The following is a 20,099-nucleotide window of genomic DNA, read 5'->3' on the forward strand; positions in this document are numbered from 1 at the left end:
TGAATTCTTTCACTCCTAGAACCTGCAGTTGATTCAAACAACTCTTTTATTGCTACTAACCTCTAAACCACCAGGAATCTAGACCACCAGGCAAACCGCATCAGTGTCAGTTGGGGACCATGGAGGTCCCTATTACCTCTAGTTGTATTAAGTGGTAATATGAAATAAATTCATAAAATAGATTTGGGAGGACATAATGATTCGCAACATGAAATAATCAGGTTAGACATATATCACAGGTTACAAAGATTTTCCATTTATTACATGATATAATTCATGGACTTAATCAGTTGTGACTAAGCAAAGCAGAATCATAATGATTACATCTTGCTTCCTCCTTCAGGAAACCTTTATCTCAGGGAATGGGAGAAGCAGAGGCAGGATCTAGAGAGGTAGGGCAGTAGTATGGAAGGGGTTGGGAAGAAGCCAGGGAGGGATTAAGGAGGAGCCAGGTGTGACTGATCAAACCCCAAGATTTGTTCAGAGATATGTTTCAGAGTTTGGAGACTGAATGAATAGATTAGAATTACTAACAATGGAGGCCAGAGGATCAGATTAAGAGTTCTGGCTTCACATCATTATATGCAACAAGATAGTCTGGGAAAATTTACCTCTAGCATTTCCCGATTAAGGGAACAGAATGGACTGGTTTAGAGTTCACATCACTATGACTAATTAAGAGATTCATTCCCTTGTTTGTAAACTCCAAAAAACAACTAAAGAATTGTGTCTCCACCAATTGCCTAGTTGGTGGTCTGTATATCATAGGTGCTTAATAAAGACTTGTTAAATTGCTTTTGTTGAAGAGCAAGGATTTTTCAAGGGAAAGGTACTCTCAATTCAAGTATTAGGATCCTAATTTCTATGTACAAAACTAGATTATCAGAGTTGAAAGTGCAGATCACAATAGTCTGACTTTCTCATTTAAAAGATGAGGAAATCTTGATATTTCTTCTTTTACAACAACTAATAATGGAAAAATGTTTTATATGATTGCATGTGTATAACATATCAAATTGCTTACTGTTTTAGGAAGAGGGGAGAGAGGAAAGGAAGAAAAATCTGGAACTCAAAATTTTGTAAAAATAAATTATTAAAAAAGTAAAAAATATTAAAAGTTGTCTTTACATACAATTGGAAAAAATGCTATTAAAAAATAAAGATGATGAAACCTAAAGTCACTGACCAAGGTCTTATCAGAATAGGAACTAAAACCCAGCCCTTAGGACTCCTAGCTCAGGGCATGATTTCATATACTTTTAAGGAGATGCAGAATCTCAAAGTCTTTCCATGTCAGATTTATTGATGATTGTTACCTTTCCCTGTCTCCAGGCTCACCTTGACTCCCACCATTCCCAGTAGTATCTGGAAAGAAGCAACTCTCTTCCTTCTCACTGTTGTGTTACAGGCTTGAATCCTCTGCTTGCTAGGCTTATAGACTAGAGATGGAAAGGAAGCCTATAGGCCATGTAGTCTAACCCTAAGCCCAGAGAGGTTGTGACTTTCCCAGACCAGGCACTAAAATCTAGAGCTAGGGTTAGAATCAAAATGGAATGTACCGATTCCAAATCTAGAACCAATTAGAGGAGGAAATGGGGTGAAAAAAGAGTGGGTTATAGGACTTTGCTTCCCAAAGAATTACTGGTGTATGAGAGCCAAGGGAATCACAGGTAGAATCTAAGTGTTCTCTGAGATTTATCCACTGGGGCATTAGGGGAAGGGAATGTAAGTGGGATTGAAATGAAGGCTTTTCTGAGAAAGCCAAGAAGCTACTACTCCTGGGAGATGATTAGAAGGTGGGACCTTTTTGTTTAGTTGGGGTAGGAACCATAGGTGGTTTGGGAAGGACTAATGATTGAGTAGGAGAAGGAAATGAGGGTGTAGGACTTTATAGCAGGGAGGGAGTGGGGGGAATGAAGCAGAATTCCCACTCATTGTTCTCATCTCTGTGGACTCCTCCCTCCCCCCCCCCCCCCCCACTGGAGCTTAGGCAGCCAGGTACCCGCCATCAACCAGAATGCCTGAGCCATGGGTCATGGCACTTTTGTCACTCAGAAGAAAGAGGATGCTGTAAACCACGTCCTCCACCTCTGCAAGGAGAAGGGATAAGGTAAGAGGAAGGGTTTTTCTTCAAAGTGGGGAGCAAGAGAGTAAAATTATAGAACTGGCTCTGTTTAGAGGAGGGGCTGAGTTGGGCCTGGGGGCTCCTTTCCTCCCACCCTAATATTAACAGGAAGTTGGGAGAGTAGCAGAGAAGGTCTGGGCAGAAGGAGAGATGACATAGCCTAACCACCCAGCTATGCTGTGGATCTATAATTCTCTGATGAAATCCTGCTGGGGCAGGGAGACAATGGTCATCCTCCTCACCTTACTTATGGATACAGACATATGCATACCTGCAAACTTCTTCAGAGGAGTGCGTTCCTTTAAAGCATTAGCAAATTCTGGATTAGCAGAGACCTTTCTTCCCATGTTAGTGAGGACGACTGTGGGGTTCACTGTATTTACTCGGATCTGAATACCAAAAGAGGCAGCCCTCAGCCTGAATTTTTCCGACTCCCTATTCCCATAGGTCTTAAGAGTTCCTAGTTCCATATCTTTACTTGTAACTCTCATTCCCCAAGAGCTCTCACCTTGTGTGGCCCAAGCTCCAGGGCCATCACCTTGGTCAACATGTCCATTGCACTTTTGGTGGAACCTAGAGGAATGAAGGAAAGGAGAAAAACTATAAGGAACCCAGTCTGGGAGAGTCACACTGCTTTCCTTAAGCTTAGTGATTCTTATCCCTAAGAAGATTGTAGGGGGCTTCCTCGGAAAGTAGAAAAACCAGAACTTTAGAGGGGAAGGAGGAGAATGGGGTAGTACGATTATAGAGCTAGCAGGGAGAGTTCTGTTATGATCTTCTAAAGAGGGTCTAATTAATTTCTCTTTCTAAGCCTCAGTTTCTCCAAAGTCACAGAGGTGTCAGAATTAAGATTCAGAATGGGTCTTCTTCTGATTCTGAATCCAATGCACTATGCCTCAAATTTAACTAAGGAATGGACTCCATTCTGCCCATGGACTTAGAACTCAGGGATTGATTCAGGGACTGGGTAGGAGCAGGCAAAGAAGAGAGGACACTCACTGTAGCTGGTCAAGTTAGGAATAGTGGCTTGAGAGACCATGCTGGAGACATTGACAATGGATCCTGCGATCCCATGAGCAATCATCCCTCTGGCAACGATCTGGAAACCAATGGAAGGAGAGGGATCCTGATTTCACTGCCTTCTACTCCTTAGAGCTATAACTGGAATGGGGTAAATAGGATTTATCCCAGAGCTTTAAAATTTAGAGGGCCAAAAGTATAGTTATAGGGGTAACTAATTCCTCTCAAATGCATTCTTTAAAAAAAAATAAATATCATTAAAAACTTAATGTTGAACACCACCAAGACTAAATAAACTTGCTAATGAATATTTTACATCTACATGTATTGTAATTAATTCATAAAATATCATAACTTTTTGGTTACTTTCTCTTAAAATTCCCATTAGGATTTTATTTACTTATTCATTCTCATTCACTTTTCCTCTGGTAGTAGTTGTTGTTCAGTCATGCTTGAGTTCCTCTTGACTACATTAGGGGTTTTCATAGCAAAGATACTGGAGAGATTTACCATTTCCTTCTACAGTTCATTTGACAGATGAGGAAACTGAGGCGAACAGGGTTAAATGACTTCCCTAGGATCACAAAGCTAAAAAATGTCTGAGGCTAGATTTAAACTCAGGAAGATGTCTTCCTAATTCTAACCCCAGTGCTCTATGCACTGGGCCACCTAGCTGCCCTCAATAATAATGATAGCTACCATTTAAATAGCACTTTAAGATAAGCAAAGAGATTTTTGCAAACATTTTCTCATTTGATCCCCTGAGAGAGGTTTGTCCAGGGCTACAAAGCTAATAAGTGTAGCGAGGTCAGACTTGAACTCAAATCTTCCTAACTCCAGATCCAGAATTCTAACAATTGTATCAGCTGAACAGGAATCTCTTCTACAACTTGTTGATATTGTCCTTTATTCTCGAAAAGGACCATGACATTAGGAAGGTGATGGCATGACATGAAAGTGAGGGAGGGCTATGCAAAGTCACTCTTTCCTTTCTTCCCTTTCTCTGGTCACATAGAGTATCATACCCTTTCCTATGGATGCTTTTAAGAGCCATTTTTTGTTTCTTTTGGATCTTTGAACTCTCCTAAAGTATCTTGGGGTTTACTAGCTAGATTTCTTTCCTAAGGACCATGCCTTAAACTAAAACTACTCTGATTCTCACCACCAAGAGGTCCCAGCCCAAGCTCCATTTGGTCATTGTTTGGAGCCTGATAGACTCAGATCAAATATAAAAACCAATCATTTCTGTTTTGTCTTCTACAACTTATAAGATCAATGGCCATTCATTCTTTGTTTGAAGACCCCCTATGTAGAAAAATCCACTCCTACTTCCTGAAGTAGACAGCAGAACTCTGCAGACAATTAGCCCTTGGCTCTTGAAAATTTTTGTTGACCTGGAAAGAATTCTGAGAGTGGAGCCAAGATGTTGGAGTAAAGTCAGGAGGCTGCTGGAGCTCTCCCAGTTTCCCTAGAAAACCACATAAAATCGAGCCTCTGAACAGAATCTGACTAAATGAAACCTCTCTCCAGCTCAAGACAGACTGGAAAACCTTCAAGAAAAATCAGTCTCACTGGGGTTTGAAAGGGTTATTCATCACTGGGAAATTGAGTGGGAGGGTCTTAATCACAGAAAATCAGCAACTGAGACCCTCAGGGCTCAGCAGAGGAGCATAGCAGGGGGACAGCTTCCAGTCCCAGCTCAGAAGGCAAACTCTAGGAAACCAGGTTGTTACCTGCATAGAGTAGGCAAAGCTACACTCTGCAAACACAAAGGGGTGCTGTGCTCAAAGCCAAAGTTAGAATTGTACAGGAAGCTTGGGACAGTGCCCCCTGTACCCAAGGAACAGACTCAACCATCAAAGTAAAAAATAGAGGAAAGGGCAAAAGAAAAGGACAGAAAATAAGCTTGACCATAGAAAGCTACTATGATGGCAAGGTAGACTAAAACACCAACCCAGAGGAGGACAGAATATCCACAAAGAGGGAGATCAGTTGGTCTCAAGCCCAAAGAGGCTTCTCAGGCAATGCTCATGAAAGACTCCAAAAGGCAAAGAAGAGAGGGAGAAGAAAAAAATGAGAAAAGAACTGAGGGGGGAAAAAACTCTCTGAAGAAAACAAGTCCTTAAAAAGTAGAATAAACCAAATGAAAAAAAAAAAGAGATACAAAACATAACAGAAGAAAATCACACATTAAAAACTAGAACAGGGCAAATGGAAGCTAATGACTTTGTGAGACTGCAAGAATCAGTCAGACAATCTAAGAAGAATGAAAAATGGAAGAAATGTTAAATGCCTCATTGGCAAAACAGCTTACCTGGAAAATAGATCCAGAAGAGACAATTAAAAATTATTGGCCTACCTGCAGGCCATGACAAAAAAAAAAAAAAGCCTGGATAGCACTCTACAAGAAGTCATTAGAGAAAACTGCCCCAATATTTTAGAAATAGAGGAGGAAATACTCGTCAAAAGAATTCATCATTCACCTCTGTAAAGAGATTCCACAAGGAAAACCACAAGGAACATTGTTGCTAAACTTCAAAACTATATTATCAAGGAAAAAATATTGCAAGCTAGTAGACAAAAGCAATTCAAATATCAAGGAGCAATAGTCAGGTTTACCTAGGACTTGGCAGTTTCTACAATAAAGGATCAGAAGACCTGGAATACCATATTCCGGAAGGCAAAGGACCTGGGGTTACAACCAAGAATTAACTATCCAGTGAGACTTAGCATCATCTTTCAGGAGAAAAGATGGATCTTCACTGAAGTCAGAGACTTAATTATTTCTATTGGAAAATGTTAGATTCTTACTAAGTGCTAATGAGATAATGAGATGATAGGTTCTTACTAAGTGCTCAGTCGGTACTTAGAATTAAAATAGAATAAAATAAATTAAATAATTTAATAAAAAATAAAATAGAATAAAATAGAATTAAAACAGAAAATTTAATTTGCAAACACAGGACTCAAGGGAACCATAGAAAGGTTAACAGGGGAAAATATTTATTTAAAGGTTAAACTGTTCACATGCCTAGATGAGAAAGCTGTATCTATAACTCTTGCAAACTATATCTGACACTGGGGCAGACAAAGGGGAGCGTCACAGGGACTGAGGATGTGATTGTGAATGGACTCTGATGTGATCACATCAAAGAAAAAGACATTAAGGGGTGGGAAAAGGTTTCTATTGGAGAATATGTTTCTCCTTTGGAAAACTGCCTACTTGCTTATTTCCCTCTCAATTTATTGGAGAATAGACTATCAAGTTTCCAAATTTCATTATATTTCTCATGCTTGTTCTTAACATTTTAATATCCCATTCCATTCATGCACCATCAATAATTTAACCAGCCTCTTATTAGTAGACATTTAGTTTGCTTTGATTTCTTTTGTTTTCTTCTTCTGCTTTTTATTTATTTATTTATTTATTTTTGCTATTACATACAATGTCTGGTTGCTAGGTGGTGCAATAAAGAAGAATACTGGGCTGGAAGTCAGGAAAACTGACTTTCCTGAATTCAAATCTGGCTTCACACAAATACTAGCTATGTGACCCTGTGCAAATCATTTAACCCTGTTTACCTCAGTTTTCTTTGCCAAATAAGTTGGCAAAGGAAGTGGGAAAATGCTTTAGAATGTTTAATAAGAAAGCTCCAAGTGAGGTCACAAAGAGTCAGGGAAAACTGAAATGACTCAATCACAAAAAACAGCATAATGTAGCCATGAAAAGACTAGACATGACTTGGGTGTGTGTGTGTTTTATAACACTTTCAGGATATATTCTCAATATTGGATTTATTAGGTCAAAAAGTATTACTTTCATAACTTTTATTTGTCTTACCCGATTGCTCTTCAAAAAGTCTGGGAGCAGTTAATATGTGTTTATTACATTAATTACAAAGTCGATTAGTGACTTATTTGCACCAGACTTGCTGATTGATGATCCCCAGGCTCCAAAATTATATTGACCATGGCCTCTAACTAGACCAGGTCTTTTTAAACTTTTTCCATTCATGATCCCATTTTCCCTGATAAATTCTTATGTGGCCTCAGATATATAGGTATATAAAATAGGTAAAGAAATAAAACATTAACTAATAAAAATCACAATTTCACAACCCCTACATTCAGTTACAAGAGCCGATATGGAGTCACAATAGTTTAAGAAGCTGGAGTCTAGATATTGGTCTATCATCCTTACCTGGGACACCTGGATCACAGAGCGAAGATTCACATTGATGGTCCTACAGACAAATACTGTATCAGTCATGGATGCCTCCCTTCTCCCCAGGGTTCATAGCATATTTAGAGCTAGAAGAAACCTTAAGATATCATCATCTAACTCAGATGATTTTAGAGAAGTAGAATTTGAAACCTAAATAGAGTGTGACTCAAAATCACATAAGTAATTAGTAGCAGGGCTGAGATCTTGTTTCTTATTGCCTTCTCCCAACTCTCTATCATCCCTACCCTCCACTTCCCCAGCATTGTCTTTTCCTCCCCATCCACTTCCTTATAAGCACAGAGATCTGCTCTTCTTCTAGAAAAGAGTGGAACAATGTTCTTCTGATGAAGAGAGCCATATACAACCCAGAGAGAGGAGTGAAAGAACTGAGTGTGGTTCATAACATAGCATTTTCACTCTTTTTGTTGTTTGCTTGCATTTTATTATCTTTTTCATTTTTCCTGTTTGATTTTATTTTCCTTGTGCAGCATGATAATTGTATAAATATGTATACATATATTGGATTTAACATATATTTCTACCATGTTTAACATATAGTGGATTACTTGCCATCTAGGGAAAGAGGTGAAGAAAAGGGAGGGAAAATTGGAACAAAAGGCTTTGCAAGCGTTAATGCTGAAAAATTATCCATGCATATGTTTTGAAAATAAAAAGATTAATAAACAAAAAAGAAAGGAGTGGAACTTTCATGCTTCTTTTCTCTGTCTGGTTTATATCCTAACTCCTTTACTCCTTGACCCACTTAGGGCCCCTTCAAGCCCCCCAGAGCCTGTCTTGGTTCTTCTATTCTCTCCCCCTCCCTCTAATTCCATCTCTAACCTGTCAAAAGCCTCCTTGGAGACCTCCAAAAAGGGCTCATTCAGAAGAACAGCTGCATTGTTTACCAATAGGTCTATAGGACCTATGTTTCCCAGAGCTCGTGAGGTAGCCTCCCAATCTCCCAGGTCCACGCAGACTGGCTCTAATCCTGGACACTGTTGAGCAAGAGAGGCAAATGTCATGAATATACCCCTAAGAGGAGAAAGGAAATAGGAAATAGAAAGGGGGAGAGGAGAAATGGGTAGAACTATATAGGGTAAAGAGAAAACTGAAGCGATCTATGTGACCATGGACAAAATTATACCCTCCTTATGGCTCTACATCCTTATCTATAAAATGAGGTAGTTGAATTATATGATTTAAGGTCATTTTCAATTCTAAATTTTTTGTCTCCTGTGATCTTATGTCTCAAGAGCTGTGAAGGTGAAGGCCTAGAGCTTATTTCTAGTTAAAGATTGAAATTGGGCTCAGAACACTGAAATTTAGTAGCCCTTTGAAAGCTCAGTTGACTGCTTAAAAATAACATGAGCCAGCCTTTCAGGTAGTAAGAATAATTGGTGTAAACAGCTAGTTTCCAGTTGGCCTATTTCTACTCCCTAATTAAAATCTCTTTTTCTGCCCCCTGTCTTGTATCAGCTTCTCCAAGTCCTTTGCCTCATCTCTCACACATAGGGTGGCATCTGGAGTATCAAGGAACATGATGATCTCTTTGGCTCCAACAGAATTATCTTTAAAAGTTGGTTGATGCTGCTGAGTGAAATGATCAGGACCAAGAGATTATATACTTCAACAATAATACTACATGATGATCAATTCTTATGGACGTGGCCATTTTCAACAATAAGATGAACCAAATCAGTTCCAATAGAGCAGTAATGAACTGAACCAGCTACACCCAGGGAAAGAACTCTGGGAGATGACTATGAACCACTACATAGAATTCCCAATCCCTCTATTTTTGTCCGCCTGCATTTTTGATTTCCTTCACAGGCTAATTGTACACTATTTCAAAATCTGATTCTTTTTGTACAACAAAATAAGTGTTTGGACATGTAAACATATATTGTATTTAATTTATACTTTAACATATTTAACATGAATTGGTCAACCTGCCATCTGGGGAGGGGGAAGGAGAGGAAAGGTTGGGGGGGGAGGGTTTGGCAATTGTCAGTGCTGTGAGGTTGCCCATGCATATATCTGGTAAATAAAAACTGTAATTAATAAAAAAAAATGTTGGTTGAAATCAAGAGTTCTTGACCTTGGCCCCCATTACCTTTTCTTTGTAATTTGATAATGGTCTCTGGATATAATCTGTATTTTATTTTATGCATTTATATAATTGGTTTCCTTTATATTTTATTCTATTTTATGCATTTAAAAACATATTTTGAGGAGTCCATACCCTTTGTGATACTCATAAGAAGGGGTACAAAACTAAAAAAATGTAATAATTCTTTATTTAAAAAGATGTTTGGTTCCCCATGCCAAGATTAGCAAGCACTGCTCTGCCTGGATATGAGATTTAGAAAGTGGGGAATGGGGTTCAGGGCTGAACTTCCTCACCTCCTTGGAAAGACTGACCAGGTCCTCTTTAGTTCTGCTCACAGCCACCACTTTGGCCCCAGAATCATGCAGCGCCTTCACTGTATCCCTTCCAATCCCTGTAGGAGCAAATGGATCTATGGCATCTCAGGTCCATTGCCCTGACTACAAGTATTCCTCCAAAATGCTACCTTTGCTGTCTCACTCCTCACCAAAAACTGCCATAGCTGGGGTTCTTAGCCTACAGTGAATATCTTTTTTTTTTTTTTTCTCCCCCTGAGGCTGGGGTTAAGTGACTTGCCCAGGGTCACACAGCTAGGAAGTGTTAAGTGTCTGAGACCAGATTTGAACTCCGGTCCTCCATAATTCAAGGCTGGTGTTCTATCCACTGCACCACTTAGCTGCCCCTTACAGTGAATAACTTGAACAAATTTATATAAACTTCTGATCCCAGTTAATTCTCTACTCTGTGGTCCCTCACTGAGCAAAAGGGACATTGTGAATTCCAACATACTTCAAGGTTGTTCCTTCTTTAAAAATACTTAAAGTTGATTTGAAATTTAAACTAATTTAACTTAAAATTTAAATCGTAAAACTTTTAAAATTAAGCTTTAAATTGCCGTAAGACTTTTGGAACGTGCTGCAAAAGATTAAACAATACCTTCTAGTGCTAGCAAGTATTCTTCACTTTTTTAATCCGTGTTCATTATGCAAGGTTTGAATGGAGCAAAGTTCAGATTTCTTTGCAAAGATAATGGGCTGTTAGAAATATAGCCCCTGTGTGGTTTTCTTTAGGATTATCTCAAGCTAATCATACATTCCTGTCCAATTAATGCATACTAGCTTTGTTCCACAAATTCTTCAGAGACATGTTTCCCACCCTTCTGAATCTTCCTAAGCTTTGAATATTTTTTCTTTGAGTTTTGAAGGGAGAAAAAAACAAACAAACAAACTTTTTTATACCTAAGAGGGCCAGCCCTCTTCTACAAGCTCTCCTCCCCCTCTCCCAACCTCTCCAGCAGCAATGAGAGCAGGCTGCAGGATTTCCTTTCTCTTGTCTCTCTTCCCTAAATATCCTAGATTGGATCCTGATGTTGGCAAGGAGGATTGAATGAGAAGGATAAAGACTTAGCCTTAAGACTCATGGCAGGATTTGAGGATTTCTGTTAAACCTGTGTTGTTGAGTGGTTTCAGCTGTATATGACTCTGTGACCCCACTTAGGGTTTTCTTGGCAAGAATACTGGAGTGGTTTGCCATTTACTTCTCTAGATGAGGAAACTGAGTGAAATCTTGCCCAGGGTTGCACAGCTGGCAAGTATCTGAAGCTGAATTTCAATTCAAATCTAAGGCCAGAGCTCTCTTCACTGCACTATCATTACCTGAAGTCAATTTGTAGCATCCTTAAATCCCTCCTCCCCAAAACTCTTCACAAAATACTATGGATGAGGGAAGAGGGTGCTTTTGATTTAAGGAGCAGACAGGATGGGTTCAGTTATCATGCCCACATACACACACATACCCCACAGGCCCTGATCTTTAAAACCAGAGGTTATTGACCTGAGGTCTTGGAACGTCAAAAAATATTTCTTGATAATTGTATTTCAATGTAATTATCTTTTTTTGGTAATCCTATGATTTTGTTTTATGCATTTAAAAACATTCTGAGAAGGGCTGGATAGGCTTCAGCAGATGGGTTCTTGATGAGGAAAATATAATCTAAGCCAGATTCTCTTCCCAAATATTTTAATTACCTGAGAATACTTTCTCAGTGTTTCATCTGGAAGAACATCCTGTAGCTTAATCTTTCATCTTTCCCACAATCTAGGCAACATTTGTGGAGGATTGGGATCTTGGACCTGAGTTCCCCCTGACAACCCTTTCCCCTTCATTCTCACCTTTCCCTGCACCGGTCACCAGGGCTCTGAGTCCATTGAAGGTGATCTGCATGGTGCTGGAAGGAGAGCCCAGGACAGGTGAGGGGCTCCTCCAAAAAGGGCTTTATATTCTCATAGGGCTGGCTTGTGGCCAGAGAACAAGAGGTAGGGCCATACAACCTTGGAATAAGCCCCACCCAATGCAAAAAAAAAATTGTCAAGATTACATAAAAGGGAAACTAGTGACATTTAGCTGTACTCTTGAAGACAGAAATGTGCATAGGTAGGGAAAAGTTGCATCAGAATTATGATTCTCCCAAGATATTCCCCCACCCTAGTTCTGGGTGATGGTGGCACAGGGTACCAGGAAAGACTGGGGTCTTTAAAATCTTTGAACAATACCTTAACTGCAATGCCAAGCATGATACTGAAAATAATAGGAATTTGGAAACTACTTACAATTAATGCAATGAGTATTTGTTGATTATTAGATTGTAGATCTATAATATATAAGCAGTTAGTATCTACTGTGTGCCCAGAAATGAGCTATTGCTTTACAAGTATCTCACTTATATTTCTTATGTTGAGACTCAAGGGGGTAGGGGATCCTTAAAAATAAATTGGTATTCCTGATTAGTGTCACAGGTGTCCCAAAATTTTTTTGGAAGCTTTGATAATTTCTAAGTTGAAAGGCAAAGTTTTGTTATAATTATAATGCTAGTAAAAGCAGGCTAAATTCCAAGAGAGAAAGATAGCAAAGAGCAGGGTAAACAACACTGTAGGATTAGGGTTCACATAATCAGTGGGAAGGTTGGTAATTGGGGTTAATGATGATCCCTTTTCTCTTTTCAAGAAGTGCTCATTGTTTGGGTCAAGGCACAAGATGGCAGCCCTGGCTTTTGGATGACAATGTAGACATCCTTGAAGGATAGTGGGATTGCTCTCTGGAGGAAGAAAAGTCTACTCTAGGACAGAGTCGGGACGGCTCTCTGGAGGAAGAAGAGTCTAGTCTGGGATTGAGACAGCAGATCTCTTCCCAGAGAGCGATCGGCAGTTTCTGGAGACAACAGAACTTTACATATTGGCGTGCAACGTGAGACAAGGACTTTTGCTTATCCTGACAAGGACTGATTCTGAACCCTTCAGAGGAACTAGCCTGGGCCTTGACATAATGGAATAAAGATATCAGGTCCAACTTCCTTTCTTTCACACACTTTTTCCAAGGTTGTGCCTTGTCACTCCTGCTTGTTACATTATCATTCCCAAGTTGTGGGAAAGTTTCTTGAAAAGAATGGGGGTTAGAGGAGGATTCTGGGAAGATGGCAGAGTAGGTTGGTCAAATATTTTTGCGAAAATATATTTTTGTAATGGCTAAGAATTAGATTCTACATCAGTTGGAGAATGGTTAAAAAACTTACAGTGAATGATTGTAATGGAATACTATTGTGTTATAAGAAATGACAAGAAAGATGATTTCAGAAAAACCTGGAAAATATTTACAAGAACTGAGGATTCTGGGAAGATGGTGGAGCAGGTTGGTAATTTCAAGCTCTCCACATTTCTCCCACAAATAGAACAAATTTGCATCTCAGAGTAAACATAGACTGGTGAAAAATCAAGAAGACTTGGGACAGAACAAAGTCCTTCAATATAATGGAGAAGATCTGAAGACCCTGAACCTAGATTGACTCCATATGATATGCAAACACTTCCAAGCTCAGTTTGCAAAAACATTAAGTGGGGAGACTTGGGATAAGCTGGGTGTGGCTGGAGCCTCAACAGGAACACAATTTTCATCTTCCACACTGCATGTGGAGTCTGAGCCCCGGAAGACTGAGGGGAACATCAGCTCATTAGGAAAGTCAGGCCCAGCTGTGCTGCTGGGATGTGGCCCTGAGAGAGAAGGAACCAGCACACCTGTGAATGCAGAGGCAGTGAGACAGGGATACTACTGGCTGTGGGCACTTGCTGAAGGATGGAGTTCTTGGTTTGGAGTTCTAGGTCACAGGGGAAAGTTCAAGTAAAACTAAAGACATGACTGCCATGAATAGAGGGTCTTACACTAATACCTTTTATTTTTTTAAAATGAATCTTCAAAGAAGAAAGAACCCCACCATCGAAATGCACTGGGGAACAGGGAATATTGGTATTCATTTTTAGAAGAGGACATTGAAGTAAAAAAAGAGCTTCTACCCTAAAAAGCCTGAAATAGCTCCCTATCCAGAGAGAGTTTATAGAAGAATTTAAAAATCAAACAAAAGTTATTGAGGAAAAACTAAAGTATATATAGAAGAGGAGATACAGAGTCTCAAAGATTAAAGTAATTCTTTGAACACTAGAACTAGGTAAGGGGAAGCCAATGAAGTTGAGAGATCAAGAAATGACAAAACTGATTATAAAGAATGAAAAAAAAAAAAGAACAGAATGTGAAACATCTCATAAGAAAAACAATAGATCTGGAGAGCAAATCAAGAAGAGAAAACTTAAGAATAATTGGACTGTCTGAAAATTGTGTCCAAAAAAAGGACCTTGACACAATAATGTAATCAATAATCCAATAAAGTTGTCCTGGAATGATGGAGCATGAGGGGAAAGTAGAAATATAAAAAAATCACTAATTACCACCTCAATGAGATCCTTTATGGAAACAGATAGGAATATTATGTCCAAATTTTGAAACCCACAAATTAGAGAGAAAAATTTCCAAGAAGCAATTAAAAAACAATTCAAATGTGTTGGAGCTAGTCATATCCAACAAAATTATCTAATATCGAATGAGAAAAAAATTGACATTCAACAAACTTGACATTGCAGCAAACTTTTCTGTCAACCAAACATGAATTTTAGAGAAAATTTAACATAAGAACCCATATCAAAGATCAGTTTCAAGGCACTCAACATGGACAATTAATACATATGTTTAACACTGACATCAACAATAGGGCAGCTCAAAAGACAGATTGGGGCAGAGGTAAGGTAAAAATAGTAATTCTGTAATACAAATGAGATGCAGAGGAAGAATAGACAGAGAAATTCAAGGGAAGAGAGCTCATAGTTCTGAAAATCTACTCACATTGAGAATGGGTTAAATAATTCAATACTACACATATACTATAAAAAAATTTCTAAAAAAAATAAGGGGGAACTGGGCAGATAGAAAACAAAGTGTGTGATAGAAGATAAAGAAGGGATCCATGGGGGGAGCAGGCAAATTAGGAGCCAAATTAAAGCAAAGAATCAGCAAGGATAGGAAAGCTATACATGTGTACATATATGGAGGTTTGTATGTGCATGTGTGTATGTATCTACATATGTATACATAGGTATACCTTTTCTTAACTATAGTCTGCTTAGGGGTGGTGGGAGAGAATGAAAAGGGGAAAAAAGAATAAAGTAAAAAAAGTGCACAGCAGAGAACAAAAGGACAGTTCTGTTACTCTGAACCAGCAGCTCTTCCCAAATGGTTTATAGTGATATGACTGAACAATGACCAAAACTGTCATCTCTAACCCTTGCAACTGCACTCACATGAGCACTTCTTAGTCTCATGAATGAAAAGGGGGAGTCTTTGTTAGCCCCCATTCCAAACTTCCAATGAATCATATTGTTCTCTGGATCTCAGCTTTGTAACTAATATATTGTCTTCAATATCATGATGAAATATTCTGTTCTTTGTTTTGTACTCCCCAAAATCTGTAAAAGGGGGAGTTATCTATTTGTTGGAGCCATTTGACATAAAGAGAGCCAATCCATTGACCCATTTGTTAACAGGAAGCATATATCCCTGAAATAAATATGATCTTGCTGAAATGCCTCAGGTTGAATTTGTTAAATTTTACTTGAGACATAAGTATTTGCTACCTTAAAAAGATGTCTAAATATTTCTATATTTCCTTAAATTTTGTTAAGGATTAATCCATCCCTTAATTAACCCTCCCTCTAATTCCCCCTTCTCCTTATACTCTCCTAATTCCCCACTGAATGAAATGCATTTCTATACCCAATCCTGTGTGTGTATGTGTATGTATCTGTGCATTCTTCCTTCCTTTGGGCATCTCAGTTGAAATCAAGTTTCAGGTATTAGGCACTCCCCTATGTCTTGTTTGAATAGACTTCTATTAAAGCACTACATTTGTGTAAGAGACAGATGTGACAAAAGACAGCCTTTCAACCATAAAGGGCAAATTTGATAAAGGCAAAGAAGTGGAAGATGGAATGTTGAGGTTGGATAATCACAAGACAGCCAGCTTGAATGTGTATGAAACAAAATAAAATTCAATCAATCTTAGACCAAAATTAGATTATGAAAGACTTTAAATGTCAAAGTTTTTAGAATTGAGGAAGATTTTGGCAGTTTTGAGGAGGTTGGATTGGAAAGAGCAGGGACCTACTGCTAGGTGACCACTTAATAGACTGTTGCAATGATCTAGACTAGAGATAGGAAGTGTTGTGAATGGAGAGGAGGGCCAGATGTAAGAGATACTTAGGAGATCGAATCAAAAAGATTGACACATATACAAAAGTTCATTATGCCAAACAACAAAAAAGATAAATTCTCCTCTAGTGCTGGATTTTATACCAAGAGACCTCAAGATCTCTAGCTAGAGAGTTCTGAATTCAAGTTCAGTGAGGGACTGTGTACCTGTCACCCGATAACCAGCCTAAATTAGTTGAGATGTACTGATCATAACAATTCCCACATTCATTATAACAAATCACAGAGATAGCGCTCTCTCTCTCTCTCTCTCTCTCTCTCTCTCTCTCTCTCTCTCTCTATATATATATATATATATATATATATATATATATATATATATATAATATGCCCTATGGCATACCAAAGAAATCACCGATCTTGAAGGACCAAAGTTTTGAAATATAGTCACATCTGTTTCTACTGGGCTTACTGACCCACATGAATAAAAATGTTTGTCGCAGCCCTTTTTGTAGTGGCAAGAAATTGGAAACTGAGTGGAAGCCCATCAGTTGGAGAATGGCTGAATAAGTTATGGCATATGAATGTTATGGAATATTATTGTTCTATAAGAAATGATATGTTGGATGACTTCAGAGAGGCCTGGAGAGACTGACCAGAACTGATACTAAGTGGAATGAGCAAAAGCAGGGGATCATTGTACATGGTAACAGCAAGATTATACAATGATCAATTCTGATGGATGTGGCTCTTTTCAACACTGAGAAGATTCAGGCCAGTTCCAGTTATCTTGTGATGAAGAGAGCCATCTGCACTCAGAGGACAGTGGGAACTGGGTGTGGATCACTATATAGCATTTTCATTCCTTTTATTATTGTTTGCTTGCATTTTGTTTTCTTTCCCATTTTTTCGTTTTGGATCAGATTTTTCTTGTGCAGCATGATATTTGTGGAAATATGTATAGATGAATTGCACCTGTTTAACATATAATGTCTTACTTGCCATCTAGAGGAGGGAGTAGGAGAAAGAGAGGGAAAAAATTTGGAATGCAATATTTTGCAAGGGTGAATGTTCAAAATTATACAAGCATATATTTTGAAAATAAAGAACTTTAATTTTAAAAAAGAAATACAGTCACAACTGCCAGCACATTTACATTCTGAAGTCAGAGGATAAAGCAAAAAAGTCAATGCCCCCTTGAAGCCCTTAAATGTCCAATAACAGGGACATATCTATAGGCCATCCAAGTAGTTAGAAACTAGTTAGAACTTTAAGAGAAGTCAGTCTGTATCTAAGAACCATGGGAGATGAAATAGGTATGATAGAAACAATTAAATGTAAATTTTATTTCTCTCCCACTATATAGGGATAATAAAAGGGATCAGGAGAGAAGATTCTATTGAAGTAAAATTTAAAAAAAAAACAGGTTAAGATTTACCTGGCAATGAAAGTGCTGATTGGGAAGTGGGTGGAGTGCTTTTTTTTTTTTTTCCCCCAGAGTATTTTTTTTTTGGTAATAATCTTTGATTTCCCTTGCCAACTGTATTTACTGTTTTTTGTTTTCTTCTGTTCTAAGATCTTATGCTTCTTAGATAATTAATCTTCCCAGGACTCAGTTTCCTGAGATTAACAGGAATAATAATGGTTCTGTTGCAAGGAAACATTTTTTTTTTGCATTCGTCTTTTAATTTTGAGTTCCAAATTCTCTCACCCTCCTTCCTTTTCTCCATCCACTGAAAAACAAGCAATAAGATATCTATTATACATGTGAAGTCATGCAAAACACATTAACCATGTTAAACCAAAGAAAAATAAGTGAAAGAAAATGCTTCAATTTGTACTCAGAATTCAGCAGTTCTCTTCCTGAAAATGGATCGCTTTTTTCATCATGAGTCCTTTGGAATTGTCTTGGGCATTGTATTGATGAGAATAGGCAGCTCCTTCAAAGTTGATTGTTGTTACAATATTACTATTATTGTGTATGAACTATATTCTTCTGGTTCTGTTCTCTTCATTTTGTATCTATTCAAGCAATTCTAAGTTTTTTCTGAAACAATTCCCTTTAGCATTTTTTTAACATAATAATGTTCCCTCCCAATCATATCCTACAAGTTGTTCAGTTATGTCAAACTGCTGGGTATCCCTTCAGATTCCAGTTCTTTGCTACTACAAAAAATGATACAAATATTTTTGTTCAAATAGTTTCTTTCCCTTTGTTGAAAGACATATGCAGTCTTAGTCAGTATTGCTGGGTCAAAGGGTATGCAAAGCTTTATTGTCCATTGGGCATAGTTGCAAATTGTTCTCCAAAATGGTTTTTCATATGATTATTGATGGCTTTGATGTGTTTTGAAAACTGCTTGTTCATATTCTTTTATGATTTTTCCACTGGGAACTGGCACTTGTTTTAAATATTGGGCTTAATTCCCTATATATTTGGAAATGAAGTCTTTATCAGAGATACATTTTTTTAACAATTTTTTCCTATTTTCAAGAATCTTTTAAAAGATTCTCTTAAAGATAAAATAATTAGGAAATTGTAATATCAATTTGGGTACCTTAGAGGATAATCCTATTATCATAACTGCCTAAACACAGTAAAGAGAAAGAAGGAAACAAGCCTTTTAATAAGCAATAGTTATGTGCCAAGCACTATGCTAAATGCTTTACAAAAATTCTCATTTGATTTTTATAACAACCTTTTTTATCCTTATCTTACACTTGGGGAAACTGAGTCAGATAGCTCTTAAAGAGATTTAGCCAGGGTCACATAGCTAATAAGTAGTTGAGCTCATTTTTAAACTCAGGCCTTTCTGACTCCAGGCTTAATGTTCTAACGTTTGTGTCATCTAGCTACAATAGAATAGACTCTGTGGGTATCACGTGCATTGTGGGGAGATGTTCACTAAGAGGGGCAGGTGAGAAGTGAGACTGAGGAAACAGAAGTTTCATGACTTCTATGCTTATGAATGTCCAGATGCTCAGAACAAAGAGCAGGTGGAATATCTGACACATCTAACTTCTCTTTTTAGCTTTCTTTTTTGTTTGGAGAGTATAGTTCATTACACATAATTAAAATGTGCATATGTTAATGTTATGAGCCAAAACTCTGTACTTGAAACAAGGATTCTTACAAGGTGCTAACTCAGTGGAATTGAAAATACAATGGTTATCTAGTTTAGCATGATGATTAAATAGTTCATGTACTTAGTACTTAATATAGTTCTACAAGATTCACACCTATGATAATGTAATTATAATATAAGAGTATATAAGCTGGGACAAACTCAGCCAGATTCATTCATTTCATCTCATATCACCTTGGTGATAGGCCTGTTCTTTATTTCTCCAATGAGACCAAGGCCCTTCTTGAGTCAGAGACAGACTCAGAAAGGGTTTGGAGACAGACTCGGAGAAGACAGAGGGATGGAGGCTGGAGCACAAGCTCTTGGACTGAGACAAACTTCAAGACAGAGACAGTCATGGTGGTTCTTCTGCTTCCCCCATAGAAATCAAGACATTCCGGAGGATCTCAAGAGAAGAAGGAGACAACCCTTTGAAGGAGATAATAAGGATTTGGACTTTTTTAACATCTGGCTCTTCTCATGGTGATTACTCTGTTGAAACGAAGGCTGGTCCCAAGATCTCCAGAAAATCAACAAGAATATTACATGTTAAGACTTTGTTGTTAGGTGTATGAGAAAGATGAGGGCAGTTGGAGGAAGGATCAGACAGGGAAACTGAGGCATAAGGAATGGCTTGAACAAAGGCCTGGAGATAAGAAAGCACTAAATTTTCTTTTATATGAAGGAGAGGGAGGATAAAATGTGTCAATGAAAGAATGATGTGTAATGGAGAGATTTGAATAGGAAGAAGCTAGTGTCATGTGCTGCTGCCTAGAAAGACAAGTCACATTTCTTGAGTTTTGATCTCTGTGATTAAAGAGAATGAATTATTCAATTAAAGATCCAATAAAGGATACCCAGAAATGATTAGACACAGAGGAAAACACTTAGACAGTTCAGTGATTTTGAATG

General features: G+C 38.1%; 1 protein-coding gene across 1 annotated transcript; it reads right to left on the bottom strand.

Moving 5' to 3' along the window:
- Positions 1-252: 252 nt before the first annotated feature.
- Positions 253-11,714, bottom strand: LOC141538734 (carbonyl reductase [NADPH] 2-like). The gene is made up of 8 exons (XM_074260477.1): positions 11,649-11,714; positions 9,774-9,871; positions 8,211-8,365; positions 7,347-7,389; positions 3,125-3,224; positions 2,634-2,698; positions 2,397-2,514; positions 253-2,090 (listed from the first exon to the last, which is right to left on the bottom strand). Exons 1-8 carry the CDS (start codon positions 11,698-11,700, stop codon positions 1,987-1,989), a joined length of 735 nt encoding a protein of 244 aa, XP_074116578.1. The 5' UTR covers positions 11,701-11,714; the 3' UTR covers positions 253-1,986.
- Positions 11,715-20,099: the final 8,385 nt, after the last annotated feature.

The sequence above is a fragment of the Sminthopsis crassicaudata genome, chromosome 4 (assembly GCF_048593235.1).
Source record: "Sminthopsis crassicaudata isolate SCR6 chromosome 4, ASM4859323v1, whole genome shotgun sequence".
Taxonomy (NCBI): Eukaryota; Metazoa; Chordata; class Mammalia; order Dasyuromorphia; family Dasyuridae; genus Sminthopsis; species Sminthopsis crassicaudata.

Excerpts from the sequence above, each read along its gene's own strand:
- LOC141538734 (XM_074260477.1), bottom strand. The coding sequence starts at position 11,700 with ATGCAGATCACCTTCAATGGACTCAGAGCCCTGGTGACCGGTGCAGGG. Across the intron at positions 3,225-7,346 it reads CTGTGATCCAGGTGTCCCAG|ATCGTTGCCAGAGGGATGAT; the intron begins GTAAGGATGATA and ends ATTGGTTTCCAG. Across the intron at positions 2,515-2,633 it reads TGGAGCTTGGGCCACACAAG|ATCCGAGTAAATACAGTGAA; the intron begins GTGAGAGCTCTT and ends TTTGGTATTCAG.